Here is a 16,220-nt window from a genome sequence, read left to right as displayed (position 1 = left end):
TTTCTGGATCAGAATGTTTCATCTCAGCTGTTGACAGCACATGGCATCAAATCTGAGTATAGAGATATGGCTTCTGTCTACTTTATATTGCCTGCCAGCAGGAGCATTGATGGAGTGAAAAGTTTAAAATGACTGTAATTTGTTGCCTCCCAGTTATCAAGAGCATCAATCTTTTTTGTCTGGCCTTCTCTTTGCACAAAAGCAATTTTTCAAAAAGACAATGCACGTATCGTTATGAAAATACTCAAATAATGTAAATTGGACTTATAAATCCTTTTTTAAAAACAAAATACAGTCCTGTTCTTAATATTTTGATTTTTAGTTACATTTTATAAATTACACTTCATAATCTTAATTTTTCACTTCCCTCCCACCACCCAGGCTGCCGTGATTTATTATTAACACCGCTAATAAAATACATTCTGAGGTGGGGTGACAACATAAATAATTGCAAGGTAAAAATCTAGTTGTTCCCAGACCTGTGTTGTAATGCAGTTTTGCACAGTAGCTGTTCACAGTCTAAACAAGTAAACTGAGTAACTGAGGACTTGTTTGTTTTTTCCCCTCTCACTACCTCCCCTTTCACAGCTGTGCAATGGAGGTTCTGTCACAGAGCTTGTCAAAGGCCTGCTGAAGTGTGGCCAACAGTTGGATGAAGCTATAATCTCATACATCTTATATGGTGCTCTCTTGGTAAGGATGTTCATTGGGCTTGTAATGACAGCAGAGGGTGCAATTTACTCATCTCATACATACATTTTCCATTTATAAAGTATGGTAATGTTGACAATATTATGTGGGCTATTATAGCAGCAGGAGTTGTATGAAGCATGTAATCCAGTGGACAGATGTTTCTATAGAGTATGTGCAGATTTTCTTCATTACATTCCCTAATAGTAGGGTAATTGTTTTTAAATAAGGGAGTAAACTTTTTTTTGTTACTGCTGGTATATAGGGCCTTCAGCATTTACACAATAACCGGATCATTCATCGTGATGTGAAAGGGAACAACATTCTCCTGACAACAGAAGGTGGAGTCAAGCTCGTTGACTTTGGTAATGACCGCTTCCCATTTGTTTACCTGATACATGCAGTTTAGCCAAAGGCATCTGTTTTACTTTCCTCTGGGAAGGCAGCATGCCATAGTGAGAGATTTTTTCAGGAGGATACTCAGAATTATTTTAAGAAAGAAAAACAGAGAAGGAGCCTGATACTGCAGGAATAAAAATTCTAACAAAAAATCAGTAATGGACTTTTAAGTTAAAAGCTTAATCATAATAATTTAAAATAGTTCTGAAGGTACCATTTTATTTACAAAGCTCTTTTGCATTTCACAAGGAATGTCAGTTCCAGGGTAGTTGTCCTACTAATTTAAATTTAGATATTCTATCTTTTGCATATGAAAAGGAAACATTCTTCTCTCTGAAATGGCTTTTGCTAGCCTTAAGCATATTTTTTTCCCTCTGAGCAGAAGGTAAAATGGTCCCTTGGGTCCAAAACCCAACATCCATTTAATTTGTGATTACTGCTGTTAGATTTGAGCATTGCCAGTCTGGAAAAATAAGAAACAGGAAGCAGGGAAGAAGGGGATTGGCAATAGAATTTAACTCAGTTCAGCAATTTTGTTTCCCTTTAAAGATGCGCTTGTAAAAATAAGGAAATGCTGTAGTAGCTCAGATAACGTATGGAATGCAATTTTATTAAATGTAACAGAATCCGATTATTAGTAATATGATGTGTTAATGAAATCGTATAATACATAAGGTAATCATCGAGAATAGCCTTGTATGAATAACAGATGTTTGTTTAACACTGCATGAAGGTAAAGAAAAACATTCACAAAATGAGAATAGTGTAAAATGGTGTGCCAAAAAATTCTGCAAATAATATTATTTTTAGGAAAATAATTTAAAAAATGTGTGCAGTGGAAAGCACATTTAATACTGATGTTGTCAGGGTATTATAAATATAACAAAATTCTATTGAAGATGGTAACGTAGGTTGGGAAACACGAGGCTTTTTAGTATCTTCTAGGGACAGAAATTCATTATGTTGAATAATAAAGGCAACAATTAGAATAGTGCTGCGAGAAACATATGCAGTTTGGAGTGCAAAACTTGGAGTGAGTCCCTGACCCAGTACAAGAGAGGAAGATCCCTTTTCATTTGGGGGAATTTTGGCAATATGATCTTTGTTTGTAACTAATCTATTCTGGGAAAAGTTGGCTTTTCTCCCCAAAACAAAATGTTTTTATCAGATGTATCAAATGGCTTGGCTGCTGTGGAAGCTCAGTTTGGAGCTCTGGCTTTCAGAAGCAGATGTGTGCTACAACTCCAAGTGGAACATTCAAGGAAACTGAGAATCCCAACCTTTTTGGTGTCCCATGGGTCTCTGATGCCACATTTTAGGTTTTTTTCCCTACTGTGAAAGTTACAACAGTAACACTAGAAAATTACAACAAACATGACTATTTCAGAAAGAGACATGAATTGAATCTCAAGTGTTTCCTAACACTTAATGGTTAGGAAATGCCAAGAAATGCCCACGTATCTGTGGGCTTCCTGACTAGGGAAGCAACCAGCACCCAGCTTTCATTAAGTTGGTATTTTTCTCCTGTAACCCACTGCCATAGTCATAGAAGGGACTCTGGGAATGGATTAGGACTGAGTCATAGGTGATGTTGAACTGTTTGTCACATTTGTTGCAGAAAGTGGAAAATCTACAGTGAAAAATGCAAGGAGCTCAAGAAGAGAAAGGACTTGTGGGTTCAGATGGTTGAATGGCATCAAATTGGAGACTGTTCTTGCTTCTGCAAAAGTTTCTCTGTGATGTTGGCAGGTCACCTGCATCAAACTTTGTAGAAGTGGCCACTCTGTTCCTCAATTTACCAATAGCCAGTTTGAAACATCTTGTCCTCCTTTACAGAAGATCTAAGTGTTCGAATCTGTTACAACTCTACCTCAGGCATGTGGAATGCCTGAAAACTGAAAGATCTCAGATTAAGTACCTCAAAACAGTGGATGCTTTGGATATTTTTAGGTTAATCCCTGGAACTAATAATCCTCTCCCATTTTGCAGGAATGTTAAGGAGATTTATTGTTTAATGAGGAAGGAAGGAAATATGTCAAAAGGAAAACAAAATAATAATTTTAAATTTAGTGTAGGATCGGATATACTAAAGAAGTATAATAAGAACTCAAATTGATGAAGATAAAAAAATATTAAATAGCTATCTATTCAGTGAATGCTATCCATTCTGTCCACAGAATGAGACAGAGTCGTCTTGAAGAAAAAAAAAGTTACTTCGTATTCAAGGCTGTGCATATGGATATTGGGTCACAGAGGGGATTACATAGATCTGCTTAACTGAGGCTGGGTTTTTTTTTCCTTTATTGCATGATTTTACAGGTTGCTTTTTCAATGTAACAGACACTTCTTCCCTCAACTGCTCTCAACAGCATGATATATTTGAATAAGCATTGGTCACAGTGTAAGTCAACCCAAAATGTCTGCAAATTATCATTCATTTATGCTCATGCTTGCTCACACTTTCCCACCATCTCCCTCTCTCAGCTCTTTGGTATTCTGCACTGCTCTGCAGCGTCCATAGATAGCAGCTACAAATTAAGCTAGCTGAAGAGAGATCAGAGTTAAATGCACAGAGGCTTGCTGTAGGTCCTAGCCATTAACTGTTTCACAGCAGTACTCAGGGAATCACTGAAGACTTGCAGTCACACTGAAAAATGACAAATAAATACAGATTTGAATGTTGGAACCAGCAATCAAATCTAATTTACAAATTATGAGTCCCGTTTTCTTATTTATTGATATCAGGCAATATGTGTTATATGTGTTTCTACTAATTTTTGTCACTGGGTAATTCCATAGGAGCAGACCACTTTGTTTTTTGTTTTTAAACAATGACAGGGTGAAACATGTTTTTAAGTCAATGCTGGTTTTGTGTCAACTTATTGGAAGGCTCCTGAACTCTGCAATTGTATGTTGACGAGAACATGGAAGATTTGGTTTTTTTCAGCTGTGTTTCAGTAGTCCAGCCCCAGTCAGCAAAGCACTGAATCACAGGCTTTAAGTATGTGCTTAACTCCCTAAGTATGAGCTGCAGCGTGAGCTTGAGCTTGCAGGGAAGGATTTAAGCAAGTGCTTAAATGTTTTGTTGAACAGGAGCCTCTGCAAATACTCTAGTGAACACATTGGCTGCCAGCAGTGTTCAGGGACTAAGTTTCTGAAATGGAAGTTTTAAAGTCAAGTTGTAATTTGAATAGTTCCTGTTTATACTCATGAAAACATCAGAAAGACGTCTCTGATATTTAGTTGCCAATTGAATTTTCGAGTTTGAATGGAAGTGCTTCAAACTGAGAATCATTCACAAAAGAATCTTTCAGCAATTCTGAATGAAAATAGCAAGCTGAAATTAATCAGACAAAAAATTCAGTGCAAAGGCTGCACCTACTTTTACCACGCATTCTGCAGCTGTACTTCCAGGCTTGGGGGTTGTTTTCCAGATACTTGAAATAAACTAACTGAAATGACAGAATGAATTTGAGGCCAAGTTTTTTGGATCTCTTTTATTACAGGTGTTTCAGCCCAGCTCACCAGCACACGGCTGCGTAGAAACACCTCAGTGGGAACGCCCTTTTGGATGGCACCTGAGGTAGGCAAACATTCATGTCTGGGTTGTCTCCATTTATTGCAATGCACACCTCGTTGCCAGTTCCACATAGTAGGAGAAGAGAGTATCTTTTCTTTCCTCCCCTCTGTTCCTGCTTTACATCTAGGCCCCTATTCATTAAAGTGTATGTACTATTAGGATATACAAAATGGATTTCTAATAATTTAATTGTTCTATTCTCTGCAATGTTTCCATAACAGTATTGACAACCTGCAAATAACTGAGGGTCTTCTTGAAAATGTTATGACGTGCCAATCAAATACTGTATGTCTTGGTGTGCTTGTCTGTGCCTCTAAGTGGACTAGAGTGAGGAAAAGGAGGATTCCCACGTTCCTGTTTTGTTATAGGACTCTGCAAAACCCTGACTCAGCTACGTGGTTTTTAACCTTAATCATTGAGTAGGGACCTACACATTTAGACACATGGAGTAGCATAGCTCAACAATGGAGAAAAGTAATGTAGAGGCTGCCTAGGCAACTATCTTGGACCATATTTTTACATACTACTCCCCAGACATAACCCTTTTCCTTCTATTTAATGAAGCTCTAGAAAGTTTTAATGCACTGCTGAACAAAGTCTCTTCTATACTTTCCCTAAATTTGGGATGAAAGATGTTAATCTTTGCCCTTTGCACCGTTTTAAGAAACAAAAAATACTTTTGTAATTATGAAATCAAAAAAAATACGGAATGAAATGGGAGTGGCCTGTTTATTTGTAAGTTGTTAAACCTTCATAACAGTAGTAGCCTCATTTCTGTTGAAGGCCATCAGACTTCTTTGAATTTTGGGCAATTTGGGATGGAATTTGTATCACACAGAGGTCTATTTCTGTATGTCAGACAGGTAAAAGTATTGTGCAAACATTTGTTTTAGAACATTTTATACTTTTTGTATGTCTATTTCTGTTGCTAAGGAAGGCTGATTATAGCTGAGTAGAGAAAAGAAGCTGCTGTAACGGATCCAAAATTGATCTTGCACACTCTCACAAAGACTGGTTGATATTTTACCATCTCCATAACAACCAGTTTACGTCACAAAGGAGACACAAGATACCTTAGAAGCCACTGTGCAAGCATTATTTATGGAATCACGTTGGTTGGAGACGTTCTGAAACCTTTATAAAATACTCCTCTAGACAATAAGGGGCATATCGTGAAATATTTTATTAAACTGGGATTATTAGATGTTATTTTTACAGTACTGTTTTGCTTGAATAATTACCATTAAAGGCAGCAATCATACTGAATTTATGTTCCCATCCTGCCTGAAAATATTAATTCTTGAGTTAAAAAGCCAAAGAAATAAGCAGAGATTTTGATGTGAAAATTTTTGACCTGAAAATACAACACACATATAAGCAAGGTATGTTATGTGCCTAGCACATCAAAACAGGAACAGAAGTAGCTTTGAGTGCTTCCTGTTTTGATTTTGAAGATTTCTCAAAATAACCAGTACCATAAGCATAGTAACTCATCTCACATTTGCATGCCTGTGTGAGCCTTGCCGATGAGGCTTCATAGAGGTACCAATCTGCAAAACAGCTGTAAGATGCTCAGATATCCGTTACGCCGTTGTTGAAATGGCTTTTGAATGACAAGTTGCGTAACACTCATGCTAAAGTCACTACAGTTGCTTTCTTTGTGTTTATACGAATGACATATTTCTACTGGCTTGTGAGGTGCAATTTGCCTTACTTCTGGGGAGATCTTTCTGGTAGATTTAAAAGGTGCAGCCAAATTTTTATGTGAAAGGTGAAAGATTAGGACTGCAATAAACTGAAAAACTCTGCTTGGGTAGCAGCTTATTAGGAACAGCGTTTTCTAGATGGAATTGTGGTGAGACCAGTAAAACCTAGAAAAGTACTTAACAGTTGCAAAAATCTGGCTGTCTAAAGGTTTTGACATAGGATAGAATCTATGTCAAGCTCCAAAATACCATAAAATAACTGGACAGGAAGGAAAAGTTACTAATCAGAAATAGAAAGCATGATGAGTAGGATTTTTTTTATTTTTTTTTTCAATTGGACTTTTATTATCTATGTGTGAAACATAGGAGCCTCAGTCAATGCATAAAGCAATCGTGGGGTCTCATCTAATGATAAGAAAGATGGATTTATTCTGAAGGGCGAGTGGAGAGGGGATGTGGAAAAGCTTGCCTTGGAGGAAGACACTACAGGAGCATTTCAGAGAGATGAACCTTGTGAAATGAAGCTGACAGGGAATATTTTCCAGGGTAAACCCCAGGAAAATACAACTTGGAAAAGAATGATGCAAGATTATTCAAACTGGCAGATATGAATAACTGGATATAAGCAGGAGACAAATATGCTGGAAACTAGAATGGGTAGGATCAGGAATAGTCTGCATAATGAGGAAAACCATTGTATTTTAAGATTAAGTTAGCAAAATGTATCAAAGGGATTATATGGCATGGTACTTGCAATAGCAAAAGTTCATAGGAAAATAGGGTGAGGGTGATGTAAGGTGTTCTGTTCAGCTCAGTGTTCTTACTGGCAGTATGAAAAGCAGCAGCTTATAACCATTTCGAGTGATTCAAACATCTTCGAGGGCTCTTTTTTTTTCTGATGACTGTGAGGCTTGTTTAGCAGCAACAGGACAAATCAAAAAGGTCTGTCCTTGAGCATTTGTTCTGAGCAGAGTGTGTGATTAACAAAAATTTTGCTGAAAACTGAAAATAGAGGGAATAACTGGGCTGTGTGGAAGCAACAGAAAAACTTGGCAGGGATGCAGCAGTTTGAGAGCAGCTTTAAAATAGACTCACTGAAAATCAATCATTATTGCTGTTTAACCTAATTAGTATTGTCTCACACTTACAACCACAGACATACAGAAACTGGAACACTGAATACAGGCATGCCAAAAAAAGATAAATAAGGTAGCATAGTTTAAATATGGTGGATGCTTAAACCTGTCTCTTGCCAAACACTTAAAGTACGGAAAATCTGCTGCTTGTATGCTGAAATAAATTGTGTTGAATGCTAGCAGGAGGAATCAGACTGGAAACTTTTGAACTGAACTACCTATACATCTCTAGTTCTAAGCCTTAACATGTTTTGTCTTCAACCTCTAGCGCAGAACTGAACAAAATCTAGTTCAAATAGAATTGCGGTTTTCCTTTTTCCTAAATGTGTCATAATCTAGCAGGAAATTTGACTCTTGAAACCAGCTCAGTTAGAATCTGTACATGTTTTCTTTGCCCTGGATCTATTTTAAGAACAGAAAGAGAAAAAGAATAGGATACTTGAAGTCAGAAAGAACTGGAGAGACGCTGAAAGTAATTTAAAACCATTGGGAGTATGCTTATATATTTTACTGATAACTGCTAAAAATGACAATGGTGCGTGAATACTTGGGTTTTAGAAGGAACATTAATAAAACATAGGTGATCCTGTGAAGAATTATGTGTTGAAATATGACACGTGACCGTAAGAAAGGTTGGGACATTGGTAAAGGTATCATATGAGTTCTGTAACAATGAGTTAACCAGTGGTAAAATCTTGGCTTTGTTTTGCTATTAATTACAGAGGGATTTCAGATGTAATATTATTATTTAAAGCTGTGTTAACTCTGTATTTTGGATGTTTGTTACCATCCTGCCAAGGTGAAGTAATGATCAGTGAGACTGCCTCAGATTGTTTTCTTTCCACCTGCTGAATCAAGGCATACTCCTTGGGATAAAGTTCAATATGTCTGAGCATGAGAATAAATTTCTGAAGTGTTAGAACAGTAAGTGACTAGTTTAAATTGGTTTTCTTTTTCCAATGTTCCTGTGTGGTTTTTTAAACTTTAATCATATGTGTGTGCAATAAGCCTAATCCTGAAACAATGAGTAATATTTGCATTGTTTCAGTATAAAGCTGTGTTTCTGCATAATCTAAAGAAAAATCAACCAAACTGGTAAAAAAAAGCACCCCAACAAGTAATTTAATGTAGTTAATGTAGTTGAAAAATATATGAAGGGAAAAATCTAATTTTGCAAAGACTCGCAGCAGCTTTTCCACTGAGGCCAATATTCATTACAGTAAAGGCTGTATTCAGACCTTAGAATTCTGTCAAAAAAAAAAAAAAATCCTCATTTTGGTAAACTAGGGCTGATTTCTCGTATTTACCTCTCTGAGGAGGCACCAAAAAATTACAAAAAAAGTCCATTTAACAGTAAATACGTTTCATGTGTAGTTAAATACTGAGTTGGAAAAACGGTGTAGAAGAGACAACCCCATCACTAACCTGGGCTTATGTTTTTAATTTACTTTAAACAAGTACAGTGATACATTCCTTTGAAACTACTGAATATATTCTCGTTTCGTCACACTTCAACCTAGCTTATTTTCCAGCCCTTTGCCTACATCATGGGACTCAAGTCAGCATCCTCTTAACAGCTCTAGGTCTCTTCACTTTGATTCCTTATTAGCTAACATTAGCTCTTCTGATACACACATTTTCACTACAGTTTTAAATGCCAAATAAGCATGGAATTTTGTAAATTCTGATTTATAATGAATTGTAGAAATCCACTGTTTAGTATAAATAGGATATAGATTTCAAGAACATATATACACTTATTTTTCTGCCTGAAAGGCATTTAAAAACAGTTGTACAGTGAAACAGTATGCATATTTTGTGTTAGGGACATATAAGGAATTATGTACCTTCTCTAAAAAGGAAAATATTTCCATGTAAGATCTTCCATGAAGGTGTAATAACTATTCTCTTAGAGGTAATGATTAGATAGATTACTGAATTAGCTTTTACATTTTTTTTTTAACCTTGTGAATTACAGTAAGTGAGGTAAGATTGAAAACATAATTTACAAAAAATAACTGTTCTTAGGAAGAAACTTCACAGGTAGGAATAGAGAAGACTTCTGCTGCTTTTACAGAATTTGTGTTTATCTACCATGATTATTAATAGTGAAGTAATTGAAAATCCCACACATTTAATGGGTAGAAATAATAAATGCAGTAAATAAATGGTAAAAATAAAGAATGGTGGCATTAAAACATTCATAACAGATTTTTGTTACAATGTGATTTGGACAATTGCTTGTTGTTTAACATTACTTATAATTGTGATAGTATATATTAAGCCTAGTGTGAAAAGGAATAGCCTACTTGGCAAAGACCTGGGAATTACATCGCTGCTTTAGGAGGTTAAAGTAGTGGGACACCACAGTGTGTTAGAAATTATTCTTAGGGAATACCAGCTGCCTTCTTGAAATGCAGCACTGGGTTTGAGCGTGTCCTGTGGTACATGTAGTGAGTAGGTATGAGCATGCCAGAGAGGAGCTACTGCAGTGTCAGTGTGGGAAGGCAGAGTGGGAAGAGTGGGAACAGTCTGATCTAAACAGACAGGGCAAGATTGTGTGGAAGAACTGAGGGACATAGAAGTGGAATGGCTTGCTTAGGGACTTACAGCAGGTCAGTGGCAGAATGTTCTTGGAACTTTTCTAACAATGTAATTATTATCTGATACACCATGGAAAAATTTTTATGATGATGAATAAGAAACCAAAATCCAAATAACAAAATGAGAGAATATGGAACCAATTTCAATCACAAATTTGCTCTTTTTTGATTATATGAATGTGCTTTTGGGGGGGGAGCAAAGGAGAGAGGGAAAGGGGAAGTGAGGAAGGGATAGAGATAGATAGGTATTGCTTTGGCCTGGATAATTCAGTATCCCCAGTGCTGCTAAATGGTATAATGAAAGATAGCTTCCTCCCACCCATGCATAGTAATTAGAAGAATATTTGCTATTATATTTCCTATGTAGATAAGTTGGGTTACATAGTGTCAGGTGGAGCACAGAAGTTCGGTTGGTTTATTCCATTTGACTTGCATGGCTAGCAGTTTTGTTCTCCTTGCAGCAAGGGTAACAGTTTTGAGCCACCTTCATTTTACATGCGCAGAGCTTTTCAGCATTGTGCTCACACACCTCATAAGCTGCTTAGTTAGCCACGTCAGCTAAGCACAGCACCGCCCTAGTTCAGGAGCTTCAACGTTTTTAAACTCCAGACTTCTTTCTGCGCGTGGGTCACCAGCACTAATTGTGTAGCAGTCGTCTCCAGGTAGCACATCTGTACTGGTGTTAACGGTATTGTGTATGTTTGCAGCTATACTTTGTACGTGCACTGTATGTACTGAGGCAAAATGAAAGTAAGTTCACTTCTAATAATTCTAGGTAAACTTAAAAGGGTTTGATGTATTTTGCTTCAGCTGAACGTGTGTATAGCTTCCTCTCTGTCAACATGTCAGTGTGACACTGTACAAATAACAGGTAGTTCTCTGTATTACCTGTTTTCCTTCTTTTAGATACATCTGTGATCAACTTATGGGCTTCCTGAAGTCAAAGAAATCTTTGCCTTGATTTCAGAACAAGTGGAATTATATCTTTGAATATGAGGTCTTCTAGTCAGGGTTAGAATGATCTTATATATCTCTCTGAAGTTTTGTATTTTCTGTAGAAGTGGTAAATCACACAGAATGCTTAGTCACTGGCTTCTCCAAATTCCCTCCAGTTAGTGTGACTGATTTGTTTATGTGCCATCCTTGCCAGACCAGTGAATTCCCTCCACTTCACCCTGTCCTAGTATGACCCTCAGCACAATTAGCATTGACAGCTACCATCACGTTGTCTCTTTCTGTGTGGTGTTTAGGTGCTTTCCCTCCTACCGCAGTATGGCTGGGCATGAAATCGTGATGAAATTACAACTAATACAAAAAGTAACAGCCTGTCTCCTTAGCAACCTGGGTCACTGTGTGCATGTAACCAGCCCATGCCAAAGGGAAAGACTTGGTGTTTATTCCCTTAGTGTTTACTGGTGAATCTCAAGATTAACTGCATCCTCCCCTAAAGCTTGGGCATGAATACAGTGTTTGCAGCAAAGCAAACTACCTTCTTTTTTGCTTGTACAAGAAGGGGAGGATTTTGCTGGATATGAAATAGGTATGGATGTGATGATGTCTTTGCAAAAGGTAGAGAAAGGAAGTAGCATTTCTTTTCAGTTTCAGATCATTTCTTCTGGGCTCTCTATCTTCATGCCCCACTGGGCAGAGCAGGCAGCAACAGAGCTGAGAGGCAGTCTCAGCTCCAGAACCCTGACCAAAAAGGACAGATGTTTCCAAAAAAAAAGGTATCTCTGAGTTCCCAACAGAGACTGGAACATAATAAAAGATAAATAAATTGTATTTTTCCTTTTATGTTTGGCTTTTTAGAGACATTTGCTCTGCAAGTAGTTGCAATAGTTTTCAAGGCAAAACAGGACTGGGGCATTCCCAAGGACTTGGCTTGTAAACTGTGACTGAGAGAACTTAGATTTCAAGGCAGTGTTGTCTGCTAGCCAGCATATAAAGCAAACTGCTAATGTGCACTTTCCCTTCATCAAGGCAAAAGCTGTAAAATTTGACTCTTGTGTTAAAATTGAAAATTAGTGGCATTTATGTGTTTTTAAGTGGTGCATAACTTGGCAGGATTCTAATAAATCCCACAGAAATTGAAAACTTGTTTCAAACCAAAGTGACCATTATATTGATATGTATGCTGCATACTTGGTATCAGAAGAGCAGTTCATTTTGTATGTTTTCTGTGATGCTGATCTCACTATAGTCAAGCTACTGTGTAAAACATATTGGGTTGAACAGACTACTGGCTGAATTTTTACAAACAAAAAAGAATGCAGATTAATAGGAATATTTTTTCTAAAAGAATCGCTGCAGGCTCTGATATTGGAGTGGAGGAGAATCTGATAGTGTTTAATTCCCCTTGGTTAGAGTGCCAGTATTTTGCCATAGTGTCACTTGACCGACATGTACCGTGTTTACTGGAGGTGTAACTGTTAGCTGTGGAGCAGAAGACATATAAAGATACGTTATTTTCTCATTGGTAGGTGATACATTGTGAAGTTGAGAAAATCTCAGGCCTTTTTCCTTTTTGAAACAGCAGCAGCAGTATACTTTCTTTTTCCCATATATGATGAGTGCAAAGCGCTCTGATGCTCATGTTATTTTAGTGTAGCTTAAACTTTCTAAGACTGAGATACATAACAAGTTTCGCCGTCAGCCTGTAGTTAGAAGTAATTGTGATGTGCTTTAAGAGGAAAAAGTGGTATTGTCTTTGAATGTGGGAGACCAGCTAAGTCTGGCACTGGCAAAGTCCAGTGGGACCTTGTGCAGGCCCTTCTTTTCCTTCCCTTGAAAATGAAAATTTATTCCTCTGCATCATAAAGTTGGAGAACAAACAGAGAAGTTTGCAAAGGACTCAGCACACTGATGAGAACCAGGCAACTTCCGAGATGGTCACTTCCAGGACATGGGCTCTAACAGCTTTTTAACCAAGCAGGTAACTGTTTTGCATGTGTTAAAAAAGGAAGGAGAACGCAGTGCATTCAATTAGTCACATACGGACAAGCCACTTGCAGCTTCTGAGTCATGATCTGGAAGTTGATCTGCATCATTTTTTTGTATTTTTTATTGAGGGGTGTCCTTGATTATACAGTTGGTTTGGGGAACTCTATAAAGAAACAAAAATAATCAAGAAACACAAACTTCCCTTTCAATCTCTGAGCAAAACTGCAGTGTAGGAAGCTCCAGCCAACACCAGTATGGTCTCCTTATAATACATTATTTAATCTCTCTGATGGATCTTCATATTGACTTTCTTACAAGTTTTCGCATCAAATTTTATTTCTTTCCTTCTCTTTAAAGCATGATATAAGGAAATCACATTGTCATATAGGCCTCTGAAATAAGGGTGGTGGTTTAAAGCCTGAGTTGCACAGAATCTATCTATCTATCTACTGCACAGTAAAACTCATCTTTTTCAAGAGATAGGGGGATCTCTGGGATGAGATCAAGGCTATAATGAACTCTTTGAAGAACAAAGAAGTATTTATTTTAGAGCTTTCACTTCTGTTGAAGACAAGGGAGATGGGGAAATGATCTTTGCGTGACAACTTTGAAAATCACCACATTAGCTAGCAAAACTCTGCCTCTTCCAGTTGAAGAAAAAGAAAATATCTCTGGACCATCCTTTGCAGTGCTTATTTTCATTTTTCCCCATTCTGTTTATCTGATAGTTGATGTGCAGGGGAATGTGTATGCATGTTTTTCTCAGATGGCTTGCAGACATTCTGGTGACCACTTTATCAGTTGTCTTACAGATCACCAGTGTTCCTCAGGCAATAGATGAGAAACACTGGTTTAATATTCTCTCAGAAGATTCTTTGACATTACAGCAATAAAGGGGAAATACCAATGTCAGTAGTATTTGGAAAGAAAGTTCTTTGGCATACTAACCTGGAAAAATGAGGAGGAAGAGAGAGTTTTCAACACTTGACAAAACATTGATAGAAAATTCAGGAAAGGTCTTAATTTTTCTGGACTGATTTTCTCTAGGAAAAGAACTGAACTATCAGTACGTGGCAAAGGAATTAATTAATGTCCAGCTTTACTGCCAACCCCCCTCCCCACCAACCAACAACCCCCTCTCCCCCCATTTTGGTATCATTTTAACTAGTATGTTAAACACCCCTCTCTTCTGATGAAATATATGATGAGTTCTGTATGATGGGGTCCCGAGTTCTAGACTAAGAGGTGGACAGGTCCTTGGAGCTTGTTGGATAGAATCTCGACCAGAGGCAGGAACACCTTGGGTAGGTGCAGCTCATAGATAAAGTAACCAAGAGGTCAAGCTGGAATCAGCAGCTTCTCCAGGAAAGGTTTTCTTTCACAGCAGGCAGTGAGTGGTGCTTTGCCAGCACCTATCTAGGGTGCTGACTTGCATATTGGCATCTCTGCAAAACATTGTCCCAAATTGAAATAATGGAAGCTGATAATAGCAGTATGTGGGGATCTGACATATTTTCAAAGCAATTGGTCAATTGGTGAGATTTGGGAAGATAATCTTCGAGACACATCTCAAATCATGATAGAATAAAAGGCAGTGAAGCTGTGATTTTTTGTATCCTTGCAAAGATAAGGGCTAAAGTTTGACTCTCATGTTTAGATGCAGAATTGTTTCCAGTTTGTATGAATAGTTAGTTTATGATTAGAATACAAACAGTGGGTTAGCTGGAAGTGTGCATCACGTTTGTAATGTTAAACAGTTCTGATGTCCAAGGAGAGATTCCTGTTAACGACAGTTTTTCTTAGACTAGCTACATAGTATGTTATTTAAATTTTTTTTAAACTACTCAAATTGAGTAGAGACAAACTAATAATGAAATTAAATTGGCAGAAATGACTGATGGAATATTTTTATCTAAGACCAGCTGTGCAAATCAGTCTAGCCTCATGAATAGTCATAGAAGTTAATAAGAACAACATCAATAGGGTTCTCTGCTATTGTAGTAGAGTTCTGTTAGAAGTGCTTTCAAAACCAGAATTTAGTAGAGTGATGTTCTTTGGATAGATATTTAAAGCATCCTGTGGAGCTTAATGTAGTTAAAAAACCAGAGGGAGAGTGTTGATTTGTTTTTTAAAAGAAACCACAGATAAGTTGTAATTTACTGTTACGTTTTTGTCGGGGTTTTCCTAACTGGGATGTACAGGCAAACATACGTATTTGAAAGCTACATAGGATTTTAGACATGACTCAAAACCGACTTTCATGTCTAAGATGATGTCAATTGTACATTAGGTTAAAGCGTTGTTTTCTCTGTTTTTTTTTTTTTCTGATAGGTCATTGCTTGTGAACAACAGTATGACTACTCATATGATGCTCGATGTGACGTGTGGTCCTTGGGAATAACAGCTATTGAACTGGGGGATGGAGACCCTCCCTTATTTGACATGCATCCGGTGAAAACCCTTTTTAAAATTCCAAGGTATGGCACTAGATGGCTCTCTTCACTCACTAGTTTGTTCGAAGGCAATCTAGCCAAAGGAGAAATATCTGGTAAACGGTTGTGCTTCAAATCCTAAGAATATTTAATTGGAAAAGACATTAAAAAGCTGGAATATTAAAGACTCTTTTTCTCAGCCTGAATTCTACAATGATTTACACTTAGAACACCTTGAAATGATAAAGACATTTATTTTATTCTTAGAATATGTCATAAAGTATCAAGGTACCTCCGTTCAGAAGTACTTTTCTTAGCTACTGTCGATGAAAACATTTGTTTCAAACAGGAAGAAGCCAACATTTGTAACTGTTGAATAACATTTTTAAATGTTATTTCCCTAGAGTCTGAGGCTTGTTTTACTGTGGAAGAAAATCACACAATTTTGACAACGCTGTGGAGCAGTCTGGCAGTTTCAGCAAACTGTAGTAATAATTTATTTTTTAATTTACTCGAGGATGTTAAAACAGGAATATTTTGATTGTCATCCATGGACATGAAAAAGAGATAGAAATTCCCTCTATGTATAGTCAAGTAAATTAGCCATAATATTTCATGCTATTTTTGGTTTTATTTTGTTTTCATAGAATCACAGAATGGTTTGGGTTGGAAGGGACCTTAAAGATCATCTAGTTCCAACCCCCCTGCCATGGAAGGGACGCCTTCCACTAGAC

At 37.3% G+C, this 16,220-nt stretch overlaps 1 protein-coding gene across 12 annotated transcripts in view; it reads left to right on the top strand.

Moving 5' to 3' along the window:
* Nucleotides 1-16,220, top strand: part of MYO3B (myosin IIIB) — a 206,768-nt gene that overhangs the window by 34,887 nt on the left and 155,661 nt on the right. For 11 of the 12 annotated variants that reach the window (XM_030486037.1, XM_030486038.1, XM_030486040.1 and 8 more), the window contains 4 exons: nt 589-693; nt 956-1,055; nt 4,596-4,672; nt 15,386-15,531. In XM_030486037.1, the coding sequence (XP_030341897.1) occupies nt 589-693; nt 956-1,055; nt 4,596-4,672; nt 15,386-15,531 (428 nt within the window). Of the gene's footprint in view, nt 1-588; nt 694-955; nt 1,056-4,595; nt 4,673-10,713; nt 10,777-15,385; nt 15,532-16,220 lie in introns of those variants that run through there. The other variant, XM_030486042.1, reaches the window with a different exon arrangement.

Source organism: Strigops habroptila, chromosome 5, assembly GCF_004027225.2.
Source record: "Strigops habroptila isolate Jane chromosome 5, bStrHab1.2.pri, whole genome shotgun sequence".
Taxonomy (NCBI): domain Eukaryota; kingdom Metazoa; phylum Chordata; class Aves; order Psittaciformes; family Psittacidae; genus Strigops; species Strigops habroptila.
Note: the sequence above shows the minus strand (reverse complement) of the source record. Positions and strands in the feature narration are given on the sequence as shown.